General features: G+C 38.6%; 2 protein-coding genes across 2 annotated transcripts; one reads left to right on the top strand and one right to left on the bottom strand.

Annotated features, from left to right (window-relative positions):
• Positions 1 to 326: 326 nt before the first annotated feature.
• LOC140241042 (uncharacterized) lies at positions 327 to 5,399 on the top strand. The gene is made up of 4 exons (XM_072320811.1): positions 327 to 416; positions 2,089 to 2,274; positions 2,872 to 3,067; positions 5,119 to 5,399. Exons 2-4 carry the CDS (start codon positions 2,151 to 2,153, stop codon positions 5,396 to 5,398), a joined length of 600 nt encoding a protein of 199 aa, XP_072176912.1. The 5' UTR covers positions 327 to 416; positions 2,089 to 2,150; the 3' UTR covers position 5,399.
• A 4,211-nt stretch (positions 5,400 to 9,610) lies between these two features.
• LOC140241234 (cyclin-dependent kinase 9-like) lies at positions 9,611 to 16,325 on the bottom strand. Its single transcript, XM_072320988.1, has 4 exons — positions 16,094 to 16,325; positions 14,748 to 14,832; positions 13,998 to 14,088; positions 9,611 to 12,514 (listed from the first exon to the last, which is right to left on the bottom strand). Exons 1-4 carry the CDS (start codon positions 16,276 to 16,278, stop codon positions 11,628 to 11,630), a joined length of 1,248 nt encoding a protein of 415 aa, XP_072177089.1. The 5' UTR covers positions 16,279 to 16,325; the 3' UTR covers positions 9,611 to 11,627.
• Between the last annotated feature and the right edge of the window lie 307 nt (positions 16,326 to 16,632).

The following is a 16,632-nucleotide window of genomic DNA, read 5'->3' on the forward strand; positions in this document are numbered from 1 at the left end:
CATAAGAAGGGGTTAAAAAAAGGGGGGCGGGGGGGGGGGGGGCTGAGAGAAAAGGTAGGCTTTAACCCTCTCCTTGGTTCCGTCGCCCTTGATCTCCAACTGTAACTACATACTAGTACCTCTTTGATTACATTGACTCTGCTCTTCGTGTGAATGCATTTCGGCTGCATGCCAACATGCACATCGGCCCTACCGCTGGGAACGGGAAACATCCATGAAACTCGTGACCACTCGTGACCGGCGCAGCCACACTCGCTGCATAGCTAAACAAAATCAAAGTCCGGTCCGTACTCAGCCGTGTACAGTACCAGTCCATGTACTAGTGTAGGGGGATCTCCAGGCGGTGTACGATGTAACGACAAGAACAACGCTGTGATGTTGTAGACGCTCTGTTTACTGTTCGTAAAAGATTGAAGGTACGATTCCCCTTCATATTTCGACTATTGTCAGGTGATAGTATTCATCAAATTTTACTGAGCTCAGTTAGGGCACTTTTTGCTGTCCTATGACTCTAATTAGGACGTGGCCCTTATTAGAAAGAGCAATTCGTAGTAGTCCCATATATCGCTTTTTATGTGTGTTATTGTACGTATTCCTATTATCAATAGTCTAACGTTAATTATTGTGACTATAAAAAATAATGATACGTTCTGTCTCTTTAAAAAACATGAAACGAAATTACTCTTTCTGTTCTTTGTTCTGTAGAGAATTGTGAAAGTAGAGTCTAGAACGTCGATCTGGTCTATAGAGAACTAACAACATTGACATTGTTGCATGTTTAACTGTTAGGCCTAGAACCCTAGTCTTTCTTAAATCTTAATCACCACAAAATTTCACAGTAGGCCTAGGCCTAACTGTTAGGCCTTAGCACAAAATTTCACAGTAGGCCTAGGCCTAAATTTAATTAATTTTTAATTTAGTATGTGTAGTTTAGTCAGTAGTACCGGTAATGTATTTACTAGTAATAGTACTATACTAGTAAATTTAGTAAAATTTACCATAGGGTCTAGAGATTTACTTTGTGTGGTCCTTGACCTTGACTTTGTGTATTGTTAAGTTGTTCTAATACAGGTGGCATGCACATCTATCATGCCAGGCCCAACCAAGCCATTGGGCAATTCAAGGCTGCAAGGGAACTTGTGGTTGTAAATTATTATGTAAAAAGAACTTGTAATCTAAAGCCAAATGACATAGGCCTAGCTATGGTGTTTAAACTCACTGCCCACATGCATGCGACTCATTTCAGCTCTTCTGTTGATTGGCTAAATTCTTGAAGCCATTTTATATTAGAATGTGATATTAGCATGTTTACAGTGTCTGTCTTCAGTGATTACACTGGTTATTTTGATATTGAACTTGTGGCTTGTAAAAATTAATGCACTGCTCTTCAGCTCTCAACCAATGAATAAGATTGTAGAATTTCTTGTCCCATTTCATAATTAATCACAACCAGTGCTGTATATGGTATTTAGTCAGCTGCATAAATAGTGATGTTCATGTAATACAATCACCTACATGTAAGTTTAGAACATGCGTTATAAATATACTCATTACAAGAAGCTGTTTGCTTGCAGGAGACACACATTGCATGCATGGTAACAGAAACAAAGTCAGCTTGGATGCAATTTCTCAAGTACAAGTTATGTGTGCTCATCATGCAGGAACAAAATGCTCATAAGTCTTTTTATTATAAATTGCAGATTTCTCCCTTCAAAGACTAGTTATCATGCTGTAACTTTTATTTATAAGCAAATGGACAGGAAATCAGGCAGCATATTATTTCAATACTTGAGGTACCGGTATTTCAAAATTCAAGATTCAGTATTCATAACCACTGTAAGGGACTAGTCTTTCGTCATCAATTGTAAACAGTCCCTCTTTGGATATGAAAGTTAAAACAATATTGCTATTAGCCATTCCATACTCAGTGTGCTTCTCATATCATCAAGTTGGCGTGGATGTGTCTGCAGAAAACACTTAGCTGACCAAACCATTCTGATTCAGAAATGTGTAATGTGCCAGAAAGTAGAATGCAATGGAAGTTGGATGTAATAGGGTTAATTCTATCTTATCCATTCTCCATTGCAGACTAATGCCCAAGATACCTTGACCAGCCTAAAGTCAACACCATCCCATCACCCTCATTCATCATGAAGGGAATGGCCCAGTATTTCTTCTTCTGTCCAAATGTGACAAACCTCCTCTTCAAGGGTTGGACCATACCAACTGGGACCATAACATCTGACAGAGAAAAGGCCATTGAGTGGATATTGCGTAAGATACAAGCCAGTTCAAATCCTCGACTCTGGTGGATCCTTGTTGCCATGTGCAAACTTTTTCAATTGCCTTCATTGCGGGGAAACGGTTTTACTTCTCAAACTGATCAGCAGTTTCAGTCAATTGGCAATTGTTTCTAGCAAAATTCTGTGCTAGTATCTTTAACATATTGCTACATAAAAGATAAGTTCCAAAGCAGGATGGCAACCTGAGGAAAAAAAGCCAAACCGCCATTTGATACTGGAAAGATTAATCGCTACAATTCTTTTTAAAGGTGATTGTGTTTTAGTAAAGCAATAGATTGCTGAAACTTCAAAAGCCTTTGCAAGTGATTGATCCTTAAATTAACACTTTGTAGATCAATATCAACAGTCCTCTTTTTCCCTCAGATTTACATGTATTGTGTGTGTGTGTGTTTTTTTTTATTTCTTGAGCAACAATTCTGAGTTGCCAATTTAATGATCATTGACAAGATGCTAATTCATTTTGTGTAGCAAAATTCCCCCGGACTTGATAAATGGAAGAACTTCTCCTTGTGAGAGACTATATCACCAGTATTCCATTTTTTCCCTCCTTCTTATAACCATTGCACAGCGTTTGTCCTTACCTGCCTACTCTTCTTTGTGGGATCTGTGGTTCTGGAGGCTTTGTCAACTCTGGGCGTGTACCTGACCCGTAGCTATGCAACCAACCCCCTCAAAATGAAATGGACCTCCTCAATCAACACCAGGTCGCCCCTCCTAGCTCCACTTCAGATCCCAAGCAGTGTCTCCAAGGTCAGAAAGAGAAGGTATGTCTACGGCAGACAAGCATCCTTTAAGGTCTTCAAACGCAGTTCTGCCACAAACTGGAGCTGACTGTAATGAATAGAGTAAGATTGAACAAAGATGATGGTAGCATTTCATCAAACTCGGCTGTTTTGAGAAAATATTTGTAGAATTTTTAACCCTAAAAAGGCCGGGGGGGGGTTGAATCAACCCCCCCCTCGACATTTTTCACCACTACTCCGCCGCGCGAAATTTTTTGACCGCGCCGTTCGCTGACTTTTTACTTTCAAGTCTCGCACATCTTTTGACACCATTTTCGCGAAAATCGTGCATACCGTTACGACGCTGCATAACGTTTTATACATGCCTGTCAGACCGAAAATGGCTCAAAAACGTGATTTTGTGTATAAAGTCTATGCAAATGGAGTTTTCTCTTCTTATTCATAAAGATATGATTATTTTCACTTTTATAGGCCGAAACTATTTAATTTTAGCATAATTATGCTTGATATAGGTTCTGTCATAAATTTTGCGAAAAAAAAATGATAAAACAAAAGGTCGAAAAAACAATGAAATACATAAGAAATTCATAAAACAATAAAATACATAAGAAATTGATTTTGATACCAAATTTTTTTTTCATGTACATTGTTAGGAATGCTACAAAGAATTTTTTCATCAAAAATTAGGATTCTAGGAGCTTTAATTTCTGATTTAGCGCAAAATGTATGATTTTATGCATATATTAGCATAATTAATCATTATGACGAAAATTTCCATTTCTTTTTGTATAGCTTGGTAGATTACGGCACAGGTAATGCACGTGCCAAATTTCATGGCGATTGCACGATCGACAGCCGAGATCTCAGGGGGGGGGGTTGAATCAACCCCTCCCCGGCCACAGAACACCCAAAAAAGCCCGGCCTGGTTAGGGTTAAAGTTTTATATTTCTTTAGAAAATTGTGATATTAGTCACCGCTGCATAACCTATCAATGCAACTCACTTAGGGTTGTGATGATATTACCTCACAAATTTCCCATTTACCTGGTTACAAAGCTTGAATAAACTTTTTTATATTTTAATTAAATCCAACAGGATAATTGTATTCTGTGCATCAAATTATTGTAAATGTCTGCTACACAGCGATGATAACTTTTAGGGTGAAAGGGGGTTGGCGTTGGTACTTAAAAGCAGAATTATTTTCATATATTTGACCCCTCCTCCCTCCACATGTATGCAGACATATTTCCCTCAGAAAAAGAAAGGGAGAAAATTGCAAAGCCTTAACACCAACAACCTTCCAGGGCTGTTTACCCACAGGATTCGCTCTCATTTACCCATTGCCCTTACCTGGAACAGTAAGACAGACCACCCCCCCCCCCCTTTCCCGGAAAGTGTGTCAGCCCACACCACATTAATTATCTTTCTTTGGCTACTGGAGTTTACTTCATCTATCAGAGGCCACCTTGGAACATGGAGTCGCTTTCCCCTTTCAGAACATGATAAGATTGCACTTAACTCCCGAAAACACTTTTTGTTCATGCAGTGTCGGGGATTCACATAGTTGATGGACCGTAGTCAAAAGTCAGCTATTCATTATAGAGAGACAATGCAGTCGGCTCTATTTTTGTTGTTGTTGTTGGGGGTTTTTTTGGTTACAGTATTGTCACTGTTTTCATTATCGATATCTATGTTACACACACTGAATTACGTACAGATATTAACTCTGTGTAATTTGAAAATGTCTAGGTTAAATTTTGCATATATTCAAATGAAATTCTTGAGGCCAGTTCAAAGTTGAAGAAAATTCTCAGGAAAGTTAAATCGTATGACAATGTGTGACACATGTCTCATGAGGCTTGCCTGAAGTAAGTCATGTATGGTCTGTACTCAAGTTGGAACAGACATGACATGCTCAGAGTTGATTGGACTGTGTATATGTAGTAAAGTAACTATAGAGTTACATCTATGTTCTTATTTGCTTCAGAAATAGTTTTGCTCTCTCTCCCCCTCTTGTGTATGAATCAAGTCCATGCAAATCCATCCACCTTCCATTTTTTCCCAATTTCCCAGATGCAAGATCCACTTCGGCCGATCTCTGGTGCACATATTGTCCGTCACCCTCGGCTATCTGCTGATGCTGGCTGTCATGACGTACAACGCCTATTTCCTCGTTGCCGTGGCGCTGGGCTCCGCCCTCGGCTACTTCCTGTTTGCGCCCTTCAGGCGGCCCCCGCCGAAGAAGGCGCCGGAGGTGAACCAGCGAGCCCAGCGTGACGAGTTGACCCGCAGCGGACATATGGACCCCAGTGGAGATGACACCCCCAATGTGCAGTTTTATGGTACAATGTAAGAGAGACTACAACTTTGAGTCACTTGATGAACATGAGGAATGCTTTCTGTTATTGTTTTTGTTTTTGAGAGAGAGAAAGAGAGAGAAAGATGGATATGCTGCTTGATTAATAATTGATGGTACTACCACAGCACTAATGCTAACATGGGTGTATATAGTGTATAATAGCATAAATTTTTCAAGTATAAAATAACTCAAATTTGCAAGTGATTGCATTTTTGACCGAGTACAACATTGATGGCATGAGAAGTAAGTACCTAGTACTTATAATCCTTTTCAGGAAGCAAAGTTAGTGATTTCCCACCTAAAAGACAATATTCATTGCATTTCAGTCACTGGAGGCGATGTTTTGGCATGTAAGTCATTTCATAACTTCCAGTCGACTTGTAGAATTCATGAAAATAAAACCTTCATGAAATATGGGGCACATACAGTATCAAATCCTGAGTTATGAATACTCAATTCCAGACTTGTGAATTTATGATAAGAATACTTTGAACATGTTTATCTTTTGCCCCAAGAAAAACAAAATTCAAACAAAGAAATAAAGAAACAAACACCCCCTAGTGAAAAACAAAACAAAACAACACAACACAACACAACACAAAACAAACTTACTAGGTTATTTTATTTACTTAGAATTGTTTTGACCTCAAATGGTGAGGAAAGATTATACCATTATGCATTACATTGCAACCTGTTTCAAATGTACAAGATAAACAAGCATAGTATCAATTATATATGAAGGGAATGTGCAACTTTGTTTTTGTTCGGATTGGATGCTTTATGTATGCAGTTTATCTCCATGTACGCACATGTAGTAGTATGCTATGTTTGCATTTTGGTAGACGTTTTTTGGAATATAATGACAAAAAGGAACAAAAATCTGACAAAGATGCTCAATTCTGCCCTCATGGTCATCAGTACACTGTAGGCATGTAACTGTGTGTTTAGTTGTCAAATTAGTACATTTACAATAACATGCTATTTTGTAGGAAGGGAATATATAACAAAGTGAAGTAATTATGTGACAACATGGAATCCTTGTCATATTTCTTGGAGTAGAAAATATACAAATAACTGTCTCATATCTTCAGTTCTCCTATAAACCAGACTGATCAAAATGATTGAGTTGAATGTACTAATCAAGAAATATGGTTTAAAGATGTGGCAAGAAGATTGATTTTTTTTTTTCCATTTTCATTCCTGTACATCATGTTATGGGGTTTACAGAATTCATAGAGTGCATCACATACAAAAAAAAAAAGAAAGAAAAGAAAATCTTTCTGTAGGCCCTTTATATTTTTTTTCTATTCATGCTTATAACGGACTTGTTACTTTCTTTTTTTTTAAACAAGTTTTCATCATGGTGATGCATGTGTGTTGTTGTATATACTAACATTTTCATATACATTGTATATTTCCCTTTGACCACACTGGCAAATCTTCAGAGATGTTTGTGAAATGAAGAAAATGAAGCAAATTCTTGTGTCACAAGGGAGTATCACTTCAGGCATTTGCATGCTTGCTGTCTACTGTAATGTTATAACAATCTTTCAAATGCATTTTGTACACTTGTTCAGATTTCAATTTTTTATCTGTTCAGTTTGATGAAAGTATACAAATTAAGTGAAGCATACGTTCTGTACCTAAAATATATTATGTACACTTTATATTTTTGTAATTTCAAGGCTTGTATATATTCATTTTGCTATTGATCTCTCTTATGAGATGAACTGCAGAAGGTTATTTCCTTGTAAAATGTATCATATTCCAAAGAGGTGAATATATCTATAATCTATCTATCTAATTTATCTATGTGATGCCAACTCAGCTTAAGATTAACTCATGTTGCCTTAAATGTTGTTTGTAAGTGATGGATCAGTACCCTAATATGACAACAAGAAGAGCAGTTTTTGGTCAGATAGTTTGTAAAATGTGAATTGCAACCACTGGGCATGATTGCTGTTGTGCACTAATGTAATCCTACCACTATGCTGATGACCGTAGTCAGAGAGAAATGAGACCCAAAATATATTTGTATGCCACGTTTAAACCCACAAAATGTAGGCCAAAATCAACTTCTACGTACTTTTCTACACAGTTTCAAAGAGTAAACCCTAAGCTTTAAAATGATTTAGAACTAGTTACAATTGGATCATTCTAACCCATTCGAAAAGTAATTGAAATAGGAGAGAGTTTGGAGGTGCAGTTTTATTGAAAAGGAAGAAAATAGGATTTAAAGATTAGGGTCACTCAGCCATGCCAGGCAGCAGTATTGATGAAAATCCCAGTGAAAGCAATACCCATCAAGAAAAGATATGGTCCAGAAAAGCTGCTAACAATATCTCAGTTTCCTTTGTGTTTGAAGCCACCAACTTTTGACAGTGGGTAAAGAAAAGATTTCTTTCCCAGGTAAGAGAAATTTAAGCAATTTGAATCTGTCAACCCAAATCACATATTTTGGTCCATATTGGAGAATCCTAATTTGAAACTTTTTTGTGGGTTTTGAGCTGGCTGGTAACATCTGTTGATTGAGTAAATGCAGGAATACTACAAGTATTAGAGAACATTCGATCAGTGATGTTGGATGAGAATCAGACAACCTGTTTTAAAATTCTGGAAATTTTAAAGTTTCTGTAACTGCTTGGCAAGAAGACTACAATTTGTGATGTCACAAATGGACAATATAAAAAAGAATATATATTTCATATTGTATGAAAAGTACACATTCTTTCCTTGTGTTAGTGACACATGTTGAGGGAAATATCATTACCCCTGCCCTCAAAAAAAAAAAAGTCAAGTGTTCCTTCATTATGCTAGAAAAAAATGAAGATATGTTGTCAGTCGTAGAGTTAGCAGTTACGCTCTGCACTGCTTTCAATAGCTCTCATCCAAAGCAAGCAACTTTTGTGTATCTTAACAAAAATAAAAGATGATTTTTTTTTCTCTCTACATAACAGGGAAAAATACAAATATGATGAGAAGATATAGCACCAGACCATAGAAATGATTCTGGGACTTGACGCGACATTGATCCTGTCTTTATGTTCCATGCCAAACCAAAGCTTGTACATATGCATAAATTTATTATATGGGTATTCACTTGTCTTTAAAACATATGTACAGTATGCTACTTTGTAGATAATGGAGCAGTAGATCTGTGCAATAAAAGCTTGCTAACGCTTCTTTGCTATCATCTCGTAGACTTGTGTGTGCATCGTTTTATCTATTTGAATTCGTAACAGGTTTGAGTGAAGGAGGGGGTTGCTATCAGTAGCAACAGTGATGTAATTACCATGGATTTCAACACCTGGGAGATGTTTGGTCTGAAGTGTCCATGATGATCACAGATTACCATGAGAGATCACAATGGAAACTAATAGACAATGTCAGCCCAATGTTTTGATTTGTTATTGGTACATGTATTAGCTTTCACACTTTGCCAGAGATAAAGAATACGATCGGTTTAAACATACATCATGATCACCGACACAATCATCTTCATCATCGTCATGATCGCCATCACCACAATCGTCATCATCATCATTATGAAACCACAATCATTATCGTTGTCACCTCACAATCTTTATCATCAACACCACAATTATCACAATCATCACCACCATTACCATAATCACTACCAGTCATAATTTTCATCACAATCATCATCACTGCATTCATCACCATTATCATCATCATCAACACCACAATCGTAACTATCATCATCATCATCACCACCACCAGGTTCTATACAGCACCTTTTTAAATGCACTAAACATTGATTGGAGAGCTTGAAGTGTATTCCTGGTAACTTTGGGAGCTGTATCGGTTGTTCCAATGTGCTGTCATCAAATTTACAATTATGCTGCATATAGTACCCTAAACACACACACACACACACACACGCAAACAAACATACAAATACAGCATATGAGCATATAATATGGCTCTTTGTTGTGTATTCACAGCAATCATGTAAATACACACGTACACGCAATTCGGGGTTGAGTTTACACTTTGCTGCCAAGTATTGTACATACATTGTAACTTGATAAATAGTTCATACAAATTTTGTGTGTGTAATCCAAAATCTAAAACCTACAATATTCTCATTCATCAGAAAGCCACTTATGGTCATCCAGCCATATGGTTATTTCATAACTAGATGAAAATTTCCATGTGACTTTTCTTCAAAGCTTCTGTATAATTTGCTTCTCCCACAGAACCCATATTCAACTAATCACAATCACTCACCAAGGAATTTGTACACAATGATTGAATAGGATATAATTTGTTGTAAAGTGTACATTTATTGGACATACTGACCACAATCTTCTGTGATCAAATGCATTCAATTCAAAGATGTTATTGCAACACCTCTCAAGAGTCTCTTTGGCAAGAGGCCAAGACTTGCTCATATAGATCCTTCCATGCTGTTCCATAAATCACCTTGCACAATGTCGTACATCAACGCTAACATGGAGATTGAAATGCTCCCTATGCCCTATGTTTCCACACAATTGTCATACAATAATATGCCAGGTCAGTGAAATGTGTTGCACATTCGAGCAATATTTCTCTTCTCCATCACATAATTATAATTTAATGCCCATTTTCTTCAAAACAGGCCATGGTTTGTGGGTATGCTGTTCATAAAATCAGTCTGCCCTGGTCTGCATGGATTTTCTTGATCAAATACATGGACTGACTCTAAACTGACCCCTTCAGATCATCAAAACATAAGAACAGATTTAAATAAAAAAATCTACAATAGAAACCCTATGAGAAAATTACACATTCTATGCATGCTACATCAAATTGCAAAAGAGAAATTATTTCCATTGAAAAAACAACATCAACACACATACACCAACTATCGTAAAAGTATACTAGTTGGCAATGCTGTATTCTGACTCAAATTTCCATCTTAGTTTGTAACAAAACTTTTGAGGAAGAACAGAATGAGTTGCAGAAGATAAGTCGATCTCTGGCAGGCTTCCATGTCACAAACAGATTTCATGTTGCTCTGGTTTTCATGCCCTTAGAAATGGATTGGTAAACCACTATCCACAAGTCAGCCCGCCTACCAGCAGCACTTCACCATGACTCAATCCAAGAGCTTCTAAATATTTCTTTTTTTTCCAAAGGATAACATGGCCCAGGTCCAGAAAGAGGTGGGTGGTGGTGGTGGGTGGGGGGGGGGGGGGGGGGGAGGGAGATGTTTCACAAAGAATCTACGTCGATCTAATAAAATTAAAATCAACTTAAAGTTATGGTATGCCACTTGTTTCCCTACTCAGTTTTATCTAGTGTTTTCAGAATCCCCCACAAATTGTTATCAAAATTTTCAAATTCCATTGTAATTATTTTGTATATTAATGGCTGCATGAAAAAGTCTCCAAAATTTTCATTTTCATTAGGAAGTTAAAAGTATTATTGAAAACACACACAGCGTACCATAATTTTAAGTTGATCTTAACTTTTAAGATCGACTTCAATTCTTTGTGAAACACCCCTAGGGAATCAAAGACCATATAACTCTGAGACACATTGGGCATAGAAACCAAGTGGCAATATTGTCAAACACAGTAACCATCTGTAATGATGTGCTCAACCATTTGGACCACTCTCCCTCCCTTTTTCTCAGTTCACTTTCACCACATCAACTTGAAAACTCTTTCAGAAGAGAAATGTCTGTGCAAATACAAATTTGCAGCTTTTTCACACAGTAGGCTGAAAACGAACCTGGAAGTTCAGTAAGTGAATTCCCAACATTCATTGCACATGGCGCATTGCTGTATACTCTGCACAATGATTCACACTTTGGACAAAAATATGGCATCTGACAACTTAGTGGAAAAATAGACATGTACTGCACCATCTGACAATAAAATGTAAGATCCATCATGTACTCCGATGAGCAGCAAGGACTGCAAATACTTCTCTTTATCATCCTCTCCTGTCTCTCTCTCTCTCTCTGTCTTTATCTACCTACTTCCTCACCTCTCCATATTTCACTGGGAAAAGAGACGGATGAAAAATAAATAACTCCCCAAATGACAAGAGAGATGAGGAGACTGAGCTGAACAATTCATGTGCTACTGATAACACACTACAGGACCACTTGTATATTATCTGTCTATTAGTTATCACTGCAATGAGTGACACTTCATGAATGCACTAATGTCTGTGGTCTTATCAAAAACAAGTATTCCATAGAGACAGTTCAGAAGACTCTGTCATAGTTTTGATCGGCAGGAACGTGGCTGGGTCTGTTGGAGGGGTGGGCGTGGTGCGGGTTCCGCTGGTTGGTGGAACTGTGAGAGGGGTGAGGGTGCTGCTGGATGCGTCGTCGGGGAGTCAGATACTCAAACATGGACTGATTATGGGTGGAAAGCATCTTGGCCAGACTTGCTGGCATGGGGTCCGACCAGAAGAAGTCGTGATTCAGAGCCTGGTCGGCGTCTATCCTCGACTTGGGGTCCAAACTCAGGAGCTTATCAATGAGGTCCAGTGCCTGATTGTCCTTGACATAACTCCTCAGGCGATCCTTCACCTTCCGCTTCTGGCCCTTGGGCAGCTCCAGTGAGTTGGAGAGTTCCAGCTTATCGAGTCCTGGCCACACCTCCGCGGTGATGGAGCCACAGAGATGGCTTATGAGCGTCAGCTGATGCTGCTCCGTGTTACCCTGCATGATGGGGCTTCTAGTCCACATCTCTGCCATGATGCAACCTGCGCCCCACAGGTCGATGGCCGGCCCGTAGTTCCTCTCCCCGAGCAGCAGCTCGGGAGGGCGGTACCACAGCGTCACCACCCGGTTTGTGTACCTGTTCGGCTGGTCAGCCTTAGGCAGGCTGAATGCCCTCGCTAGTCCAAAGTCTGCCAGTTTGAGGACTCCAGCTCTGGTGATGAGGATGTTGGCAGCCTTCATGTCTCTGTGGAGGACCTTATTACTGTGGATGTAGTACAGTCCATTCAGGAGCTGCTTGATAACTCCCTTGATTTCACCCAAGGAAAACTTGACATTGGTGTTGCTAAGGAGACCAGCCAGATCATGCTCGCAGAACTCAAACACTAAGTAGATGCTGCCCTTGTAGCGGTTGTAAGCAGTGGCTGGGTGTTGAATGTAAGCAAGTCTTGAATCAGAATAGGTATGTATTTTCTTCATAAAAATATTGACAATCAATCAATTTTTTTTTTTTTAAATACATTGTATTGTAAAATCTCAAAAGTGAACACTATTAGAAACAAATCTCTCTAATACTACTTACTTACATGAAACGTGTATATGGTATTTGACATGCAAATCACACCATGGTGGCATTCTTTCAGCAGCAATATTTGGACATAAAAGTCTGAATTCATGAAGGTGGAACAATTGAAACCATGGTTTAAACCATGGACAATTTGTATGGAGCGCCAAGTGTCGCATGGCCTATTTCGTTGACGAAATAATCACTTATATTTTTGTAATGAAATGACAACATTTCGTCGACGAAATGACTGATTTCGTAATGAAATAGGCTATGCGACATTTGGCATTCCATACAAATTGTCCATGGTTTAAACCATGGTTTCAATTGTACCACCTTCATGAATTCGGCCATTAGGTGTGGAAGTGCTCTACAGCACCTGTGCCTGCAGGTAGTCAAATTTTCCAGCAAAAACATCTCACCACTGAATCAACAATGGAAAGAATGATGAGAAAATACATTTCCTCTGCATCATCACACTTTGAAACACAGTCTATTTCCCTAGTGACAACCCATCTATCAAGACCAGGTACCCATTCAAACACCACAAAATGCATTTCTCCTCAAAGTGTAAGCATATCATGAATTAATGGAGAATGAAATACAAATACATGTATATACTGGGTATACGGATTGAGTCCATGCAGCAACAGCAGTAGAAGACATCAAAGAAGTTTGAGGGAAATTGGACAATCTATTCAAAACTTATGAATTTCAGAAGACTAAAACAGTTTGTGATGTCACATATGGACAAAGATATAGACAAAATATGAAGAGAATTCAATATATTTAGATTTTTCTAACATAATGAAAAGTTCTTGACTTGCCTCTTTCAGAAACAAGGGAAATTCCCCTTTAATGTCGGTATCAAGAAAAGGAACATCCACTCGTCATAAAAAAAAAATACATGTAATAATAATAAATTTGTGGAACTGCTGTAGTCTTCTCATGCAGTGATGGTAGCACTGAAACTTTAGAAATGCATAACTTTTGAACAGATTGTCCAATTTTCGTCAAACTTTCACTGATATGTTCTACTAAATGTAATATTGCTGCATTCGCTCAAGGCACATGTATATTTTTATATGAGTTTGACTCCCTTTTAATGAACCTGACTACAGTATATTGACAACCTGCCCATGATGACTACTTTTTTGGTCTCTTTGGGTGGTCTTTATAGGCAGCTTTAACTAAAAAAATTGTTAACACTATGATTTTTCAAAATATTGATAGAATTTGTAGAAGTGCAATTTGTAGTACATTTTGCAAATAAACTTGATGACTAGAGTACTACAACAATCAATTAAAGCAAATTAATTATACAAAATGTTTTGTTTACAAACCTTTTGTTCGGCAAATCTCAAGCAGAGGAACAACATTCTCATGGCGCAGGAGCTGCAAAATCTTGATCTCTCTTAGAGCTGTAATTGGGAACTAATAAAAGGAAAGCAAAAAATAAAATGAAAGAAAATGAATGAAAAATGATAATGAACAGATACACCATTGCTAACGTATCATCTCTTAGGCAAGGGAAATTGTCTTCTAAGTCAAGACTGTGAAACACTGCAAATACATGTATATGGTGAATACAGTGGACTCCTGTTATAACTGCATTTTAACCGAGTCCTTGGGACCAGCAGTTTTCTTTTGGTATATCAAAATTTCATTACATGTGAATAAATAAACAGTCAAAAACATAGAACCGATAATTTTGCAACCTAGATTTTTATTTCGTTGTAACCAGAATTTCATTATAACCGTGTTCCTTACAGCGGGAGTGCACTGTACACTGTAGTAAATTGCAAATGTAAAATCGCAAAATAGACTTTGTTACATCAAAGTGGCAAGTAGTTACATGTAAATGAAGTGTGTGCTTTTTTTTCTTTATTCTTTATCATTATAATATATTTTCATTCTTTCTTTTCTTTCTTTCGTGGGCAGCACTTAATTTTTCTCTAGGCTATCACCTATACAAAAGATGTTTAAACAGCAATTGCCGGAGGTTTACACAGTCAAACATAAAAGATTACCACTAGTTATATATTATAGACTCTAGGGTTCTACATGGAGTATGGATGGTCCTATATACTTACCCCTTCCTTCTCATTTTCCATGAGGACTTTCTTCAGTGCAACAATCTTATTCTTGTCTTTCTTGTGTTTTGCTTTGAATACCTCCCTGGAAGGGTAAAGAACACATATATTGTAAATCAGCAAAATGTCAACAATCATATGATCCATAAATAGCTAAATGACAATTTTTGTTTATGGTGGCCTTCAATGCTCTTGCACAATGGACAAGTGCCAAACTTTGCCCTGTTTCTTCCTGCCTTTTGTACCATCACTATGATGGAGCTGTATTATCCATAATCGGTTTCTTCTCGAGAGTAGCAATACACAGAAAGGGACAAAAATGTAACGGTTTTTTTAGGCCTACCTAACCAACATGCGTGCTTCTAGCCCCGGAGACCGCGCCGCTATGCGGCGGGGTCCTGGCGGCTACCTCGCAGTTTCGCTAAAGTGAGAACCACGAACAACTCCCTATTGCCACATACGGCGACTTCACGAATAAATTATGGATAAATTTCTATTATAAACACAGTGACAATAAAAAATGAAGTACACATTACCCCATTGCCTTGGTTCTTTTCACCAATTTATCTGGAAACTGCAAAATTTTCCACATTTTTTAGGAGTAAGCGGCCTGCCCTAGTGGGAGAGCCGTGCTACCATTTTGAACGTGTATATCCATTAGTAAGCATCTGCGCATGTAGCGAGTAATACGTAGCCTTTTGTCAAGGCCCTCTCGCTGCGTGGTGTAGAGAGCCCAGCCGAGTAAGGTAGCGCGACTCGCTTCGCTCGTCCGTTCGCTCGTCCGTTACAGCGAGAGGGCCTTGCCAAAGGCTAGCATGCAACGTTAGTGAGCATCGGTGAGCTGAAGATAATTCGCCTTATAAGACAACATTTTCTGCATCATAAGCAATGAAATGCATCAAAAAGTCGCCGATTTGAATCATTTAGGTTTAATCGACCCATGTAAGTATTTCTAGTAGTTTTTGTGGAAAAATTAAGGAAATATAGCGCCGCAACGGCACCCGTTTTGTACAACATTAAGATCTGAATGCGAAAACGGCGCAGCCCCAACGCTGCACGTTGGGGCTGGTCGCAGTTAGCGTGCTTCCTACTTGCAATATTGGAATATTGCATTCATCCATCATTTGAGAATGCTGAAAGCTAAGCCACGGGTCCACTACACTTTCCCCTCACAACACTCCATCAGAGTAGCTAATAGTGATAGGCATAATTTCATGCCTTACTTGTCACTGGAAATTCAACTGAAAATGGTGTTGAACTTTTGATCTCAATAATACACGACTCTTTGTGTACAGCGACAGCTCGACGACAGGGCGGCTGTGCATGTGTGTGTGTGAATGACTTACCCAAATGTCCCTTGTCCGATTTTTGCTATTCTTTCATACTTAGAGACTTCGTCACAATGCGGAAATTCTATGTTCTCCCGTTGATAGGGCTTCATTGCTAGTTTGTAGCCTTGGTTTTGGGATGGTACACCCGGACCCTGCCCGGACTGTCCGGAAAACGATGAATTTTTATTTGACTCCGACATCTTTCTTGCCTCACACTGCTCGCAAGACCACAAGCACCACACGTATACTATACGTAACACACACATCGAATTGCAGCGGAAGGACTAAATGGTTTATTTACTCCTGTGCGACAAGTGCCGCATACATATTGCACATGTACTTTAGTACTTCGTACGATAGCGCGAGCACGACGGCGGCGGTGGATAGAGGGAAAAGGACAGAGCTTACGCGCACTCCACGCCGCGCTATATAGTCACGCACGCCATTAGTAATGCGTGCGCTTCTTAGTGTACTAGAAGCAAAGAGATATTACCCAGTGACTAGGAGTTATTATACTATTATTATTATACTAAGCCAAATACATATAAAATGGA

Source organism: Diadema setosum, chromosome 17, assembly GCF_964275005.1.
Source record: "Diadema setosum chromosome 17, eeDiaSeto1, whole genome shotgun sequence".
NCBI lineage: Eukaryota > Metazoa > Echinodermata > Echinoidea > Diadematoida > Diadematidae > Diadema > Diadema setosum.